Source organism: Crocodylus porosus, unplaced genomic scaffold (assembly GCF_001723895.1).
Source record: "Crocodylus porosus isolate Cpor-Errol unplaced genomic scaffold, CroPor_comp1, whole genome shotgun sequence".
Taxonomy (NCBI): Eukaryota; Metazoa; Chordata; order Crocodylia; family Crocodylidae; genus Crocodylus; species Crocodylus porosus.
The window spans coordinates 168598605-168605328 of record NW_017728906.1 but is presented as its reverse complement, the minus strand read 5'-3'; the positions used below and the strand labels follow the sequence as shown (position 1 = coordinate 168605328).

Sequence of the window (6724 nt, the reverse complement as noted above, 5' to 3'; positions counted from 1 at the left end):
CTTTAAGAAGAGGCTTGATGCCTACCTGGCTGGAGTCATTTGAGTCAAGTTTTTCTCCCACCCAGGCGGGGGAGGGAAGGGGGGGGGTCATCAGACTTGAAGACCTACAAGGTCCCTTCCGACCCTACTTCTATGATTCTAAACAACATCCCAAAATCAGAGAACCCCAAAAAGAGGATTAATCTCATCTTTAATGAAAACATTTTATTTATAAAAAACAAAAGTACTCTTTCAAAATAAATTCATCCAAGTATGGACATACTAATAAAGAATCAATACGAAACCAAAGCTGAAGTTACCAATAGAGTGCTGGAGAAAAAGAGAGAGAGAGAAACGATGATAAGCTGCACCACTAAAGTCCCCTGTACACAAGACTACAGAATCACAGGGCTGCAAGAGAATGACAGGACTAACCAAAACCATGGCAAGATACGCAAAACCAAAGCAATTCCTTCTTAACATTTTTTAGAACAAACTACAGGAGTAAATCTGGGACAAAATATTAAAAATGTAAGGAGGAGCAACTCTGCAATCTTTGGGGGAAAAAGACTGAAATAGGAATATATTCTCTGCATAGTAGCCTGTTACTGACAATTTCATAGCACACGCACAGTAATGGATGACACTGTGGCATGTAAGTGTCACAGGGAATTGATCACTCATCTTCTAGGGGCTGCAAGAATTACAATTCCAAAAACCTGGAAGAGAAGTGACATCCCTAAAATTACTGACTGGTTTCAAAAAGTTTGAAAAGTATTAGTAATGGAAAAGCTGTCCTATCAAGTCAGTGTTCTACAAGGGAGAAGGCGAGAACTTGGAATTTGCTAAAAAAGAATCTTCTGTCTCCAAACCAGAATATGTGGAAAATGTTTTTGAATACTGAAGTGCAAGTTCCAGGAGCTAACATTTAGGAATGAATTTGAAATGAGTTTGAGGTTTGGAGGTACAGCTAAGTGGAGGATAGTGAAACTGCATTGTGCGAAGTTCTAAGAAAGAAGTTTTTATTACATAGCAATGAAGAAACACAACAGCTTACATAGATGGGCAGCTGGCCAGCTGTCAAGGAGGTGGGAAGGGAAAAGGAGAACAAGATTTCTGTGGGCACTGATTTGGGTTGCAGGTGGGAGACTGGAATCTGTTATTTCAGAAGTTGGATTTATTAATAAATAAAGTTTTTAAAAAAAGAAATAATGGGCAATAATGGACAAGTAGACAAAAGAGATTAAATGATGCATACTAAAGGTCTGTTCTGCATTGTCTGATTCTTGAGGACTCTCTACAGCAAGGCTTGTAAAAAAACCCTTATTGCTGAACTAGAGATCACACTGAGCCATATGCAGAGTCAGGGACTTCAGGTCTGAATAACTAAAAAAAAATACATAAAAAACTGCAAATTGTTTTCTGTTTTATAGTTCTCCTTTCATGATTACATGCTTTCCTCTGATTGCAACTATCTTATGAGTTCCTTTATACAGTTCTAGAAGGAAACTATTTCTAATCCCTGCACAACAATGACCAGAATAATATGTGGCCAATATTTTTACAAATATCAGTCAAACGTTTTATCTGTTCAGCTTTGGAAGACAATCACGACTATAAAAAAGTACTCCTCTCCAAGGAACATTAAGTACAGATCATTAAGCGCTGTCTACCTGAATCCTTAACATATCCCACAAGGACCAAAACTGAGATGGTCTTAGGCCTCATCACAAGTTACATTTATGGCATGATGAACATGTTCATCATGACGTAAATTACAACATGTGACACATGCAAGCAATTTATGATGCAACAAAATGGCAAACCAGTCACAAAGATGTTCCACATTAGTTAGTTTCGCTCATAAATTTTGAATGGGTAACATGAACACTCCAGGGTGGGAGCCTGGATCAGAAGGCTGCTTTCCCCAATCTAGGGCTGGCTCCTGACACCCAGGAACAAACAGCCCAGCTGCATGTGTGCCCTTTGAATGTGTGGGGGGGAGGAAGGGACAGAAGCAGGTTGGGGAGCTGCTCCGAGATCTGGAGTTCCATCTTCATATGTTCAAAAGGCATATAAGCATATATGTAACTGGGCTGCACAGTGCTCCTTTTAAGCGTTAGAGAGCAGTTGTATCCTAGACCATGGGGCTGCCCCCTGCCTAGTCAGCCATATCCCAGATCTGGGGACAGCCCCCAAGCCCAGATCACAGCCACCACCTGTTCCTTGAAAGGCATGTAATATCAAACCCAAGCCTCTTTTAATGCACCATGCACCTTTAAATACCCTGATGCCTGGGCTGCACCTTTCAAGGCATAGGAGGTAGCTGCATTCCACACTGGCCCTCTGCTTGCTCGATGGGGCAGCCATGCAAGTTTAAACATCCCACAATGCAGGCTGCATTACATACAGATCCCAAAGAATGCATGCCCTGCCATATAGGTGTGTTATTTCGGGATGCTTGATTGTTTGGGATCCAGAACCAGAACCCACTGCACTACTGTCAGTCAGGGCCCTGAATGTCCCATTTCAGGACTAAATCATCACTGGAAATATGTGTACGCGCGTGCACGTGCACATATACACACACCCCCATGTACACACACCATGTACACACACAGTGATCCATGATCAGGTCTACTTGTTCTATTTTAATGTTATCTTTCTGAGAGTTCTAGACAGGTACTAGAGCACTGTGCAATACCGCGAGGTATTACATTCGAGAAGAAAGCTAAGAACAAGCCATTATTTCTAAACCCAACTCTTTTGCAGTTTTGGGAAAACTATGTTAAGTATTTAATCATTTTCTCCATTTTTAAGATAAGAAAAACAATGTTCATCTCTATTGTACAGATACTGTGAGGATTTAATAATAATTTTGCAAAATTTTGAGCATGTAAAACATATATCTGTGCAATTTTTAGAGCTCCTGTTACTTTTGATTTTAAAGATACAATACACAGAACTAGTTCTTTACAATACAGTTAGAGAGCTCATTCCATATGGCTAATTTTAATTGGATATTTAACTTAAAAAACAAAAGCAAATCAACAGGAATAATTTCTTCCTATAGACACTGCAGTGGCAGCACCGCAATATAATTAACAATTGCTCCTACTGTTAGACTTCATTTTCTCTAATGCTAAAGTTCTTCTTTAGAGAAGGAAATATTGTTAACATTTATTCTATTATCACTATGCCAAAGGCTTGAAATGAACACTCATATTTTCATTGTTACTAGAAGCCTGAGGCGCTTACCTTTCAGCACGCAAGACACCACTGTAGTAGGGATGATCCCAAGGCATCAATTTCTGAAACAAAAAAAAGTTCAACTTATAATTTATATAACTGACATCAAGCAAAAGATGAAGGTTTAATTTTCTTTACATAAACCAGCATTTTGTCATACCACTTTCAGTAACAGGAAGCATCCAGATCTGACTACATTATTAGAATTATCATATCACAAGATTTAAGTAATTTACATGTGTTTGTGTTAAGATGACATTTATTTTAAATATATTATGGGATTACAAGACAGATGTACAGCCTGCATAGAAAGTTTTATTCATGGGCAAAATGAGTTTATGTGCAAAAGAATAAAAGCATGTCAACATGCTAATTGGACATGCATGTTTTTGAAAGTATAGATCATATTTTAAGGTTAATTTTAAACATTGTTTTCAATGCTCAAAATAAGATGTTACATTTTCCATATCAATTTTTGGTTGTTAGATACATCATCACTTCATGTAAGCCACAAATTCATTTTCAATGTTTGCTCTTAACGGTATTAACAACACAAAAGTTCAGAAGCCAGAAAGACTAGACAGAAAAATTAAGCAAAGCGCCACTCATAATTGTAAAGATCAAACTTATTTTCTAACTTTGAGGCATAGCTAGTTTGTATTATTCAGAAAGCAAAGACAATGAATGCACAATAGCACAACTCACTGTATTTTGGGGATTTATTTTCATTTTCATCTCTGCCATCATTTCAAAATCTTTTTGAGTTCTGTAAAACAATTTCACCATTAAAAGTTTTTTAGCAAATACAAGACAGTGAAATGACAACTGAGCTTTTATTCTGTATAACTTATAAATTCATACTCATTCCAACAAAATGTCTGCAGTGCATAAAGAGAAATGGGCTACATTCTGAAGTTCACTGCAGCAAAGCTATCTTCATACTGCTCTTCCCAGTTTAGGCACCCTCATGTTAACTCCTACTTATGTTTTTCAAGCTGCAATATTCTTAACCCCCATAGTCCTGCTTAGCACCCATTTTATATCCCATAAGGCTATTTATTTTCATCTGTTTTGCAAAACAATGGAGTGAGTATGAAAGGTCTGATCATGGATGTAGGGATACCTAATGGGTCAGCACTTAATTGGCTTCCCCTGAGCTGTTGCTTGGTTGCACATCATTTACTGTTGTCACTCTTATGCATTCTGCAGTCACCTTTATAACAGGATTTCCACAAGCACTAAAGGCTGTTTAAAAAAAACCAAGAGAACAGCTTATTTCCTACTTCTACTTATCTTAAGAGGCAATGTAGAAAAATAAACATTTCTAAAAGCATGTCATGCTATTTAGTACAATAGCATAAAAGTGATGTTGTAGCCATGATGGTCTACAAATTATGTGAAAGGCATGGATTTCTTAAGTTAATATTGTTTATTGGACCACCTAGTATTTGGGATAAAGTTAAAAAAGCTTTCAAATGCAAGACATTCTTTATCAGGTCTTTTGAATATTATTTGAATGCAAGACGTTCTTCATCAGGACCTATTTAGAAAAATCTTAACATTCTAAAAATGAATTACAGCTTTGAAGGAAAAAATAATAATACAACAGTAACAAATTTAAAGAGTTTTCAAATAGCTATAACTGCCATAACAGTCTTGACTTGCATAAAAATCTCCAATTGTACTTTAAAAATTTTAAAGAATTAATGAAAACCAGACTCACCGTTGAGATAACCTGTCAGAAAGTTTTTCCAGAAAATACATTACATTCTCTAAAATAAAAACAAAATAAATTAATTAATTTACTAAATAAGGTGATTACTCCCTTTATTATGTTACTTCAGGACAAATAACAGATCAAATAAACAATAAAGTGTATTGTCTAAAATAAATCATTATCTTATTTACTGAAATGATTATATGGGTTCCATAGCCTCTGAGAACATGAGGGTTTGCAAAGTAGCTGAGGATTTACAGAGCTACAGCTAAAAAGTTGCACAGGACCACTGAGTGCTCCAGCTGAATGGAAAAGCGGTGCTCTTTCAAGTAAAATCTGCAAGCAAGGAACAGTGCAGCCCATCCTTCACTCAGCAACTTGCTACAAACCATGTATCAAATATCCAGGTCCTACTGTAATACTACTTATTGAAAAATAAAGGGGTGGTTTGTCCAGGGATGACTGGAGTAGCGGGGCAGATTAGATGACCTCATGAAGTCCCTTCATATAATCCCATAAGATTTTAATTAACAAGATGTAACTGTAATAATGCACACCAGTGACCTGTGCCATATTAACACACAAATTGAATGAACAACATTTCTTCTTCTGCATTAACAAAACACATTTCACTTCTTGCTGTATCTAAACATACACTGATTTTACCTGGAGTTTTGGCCATTGTTCCCTGAAGAGCCCTGTGGGCAAACGTGTTATATCCAACTAATTGGGCCAGATGGTTTCGGCTACAAAGCAATTCTTCTAAGCAGTTTAACTGATCGGCATTTGGGTAAAGAAAAATCTTGTAAGCAGCTTCTCGTACCTAAAAAAAAAAAAGATAATAATGAACAAATATTCATGATAACATAATTCATAGAAAAAACAGTAATTTTTTTCTTGTCAAAACAATGAAAGGCCAAGTATCACAATCATACTGAATTAATTTTAAACAATAGGCCTGTGTGAAGAGGCAAGTGTTTACTTAGGATTCGGATTCAGCCGATTCGGAGGACAGCGATACGATTCAGAGATTTGAATCACTGTCCTGAATCGATTCAGCCGAATCAGATTCGAAAGATTTGGCACTGCTTTGGAGATTCAGTCATAGACTAAACAAGCAGCTGATGTGTTACTTGGGGAGGGGGGCGGGGTGGGAGACAGGGGCAGGGGAGTGTGAGATGTGGGCACAGTAGCACCGGGAGCAGGGGCTCTGTCCTGCTGCTGCTTGCCCAGCCAGGATGGGAAGAGGGGGGTTGCAGGCACAGCTCACTCCAGGTGGAAGGGGGCAAGCAGCAGCAGGGCACAGCCCCCACTCCCAGTGCTGCCACACCCACATCCCATGGCCCCCTCTTCCTGCCCCCAGCTAGCAAGCAGCAGCAGTGCAGAGTCCATCCATTCAGTGCTGATGCAGGCACAGCAACACTGGGAGCAGGGGTTATGCCCTCACTTGTCCCCTTCCACCTGAAGCCAGCCGCACCTCCATCACACCTCCCCACCCCCATCCCAGCTGGGCAAGCAGCAGCAGAGCAAAGCCCCCACTCCTGGTGCTGCCACATCTGCATCAGCGCTGGGAGCAGGGGCTTTGCGTTATCGCTGCTTGCCAGCCAGCACAAAAGACCAGGCACTGCCACCACTTGCCAGCCAGTGTGGAGGCGGTGCAAGATGCGGGTACAGCAGTGCTAGGAGCAGGGGCTATGTCCTGCTACTGCTTGCCCTCTTCTGCCTGCCATATCCCACGGGCTGGGCAAGCAGTAGCAGGCCAGAGCCCCCGCTCCAAGC

At 39.5% G+C, this 6724-nt stretch overlaps 1 protein-coding gene across 3 annotated transcripts in view; it reads right to left on the bottom strand.

Annotated features, from left to right (window-relative positions):
• The window catches only part of MIPEP (mitochondrial intermediate peptidase), a 101817-nt gene that overhangs the window by 71014 nt on the left and 24079 nt on the right, over positions 1-6724 (bottom strand). For all 3 annotated transcript variants that reach the window (XM_019530173.1, XM_019530175.1, XM_019530174.1), the window contains exons 7-10: positions 5612-5768; positions 4952-5000; positions 3934-3994; positions 3238-3290 (exon numbers count right to left, since the gene is read on the bottom strand). In XM_019530173.1, the coding sequence (XP_019385718.1) occupies positions 3238-3290; positions 3934-3994; positions 4952-5000; positions 5612-5768 (320 nt within the window). The remainder of the gene's footprint in view (positions 1-3237; positions 3291-3933; positions 3995-4951; positions 5001-5611; positions 5769-6724) is intronic.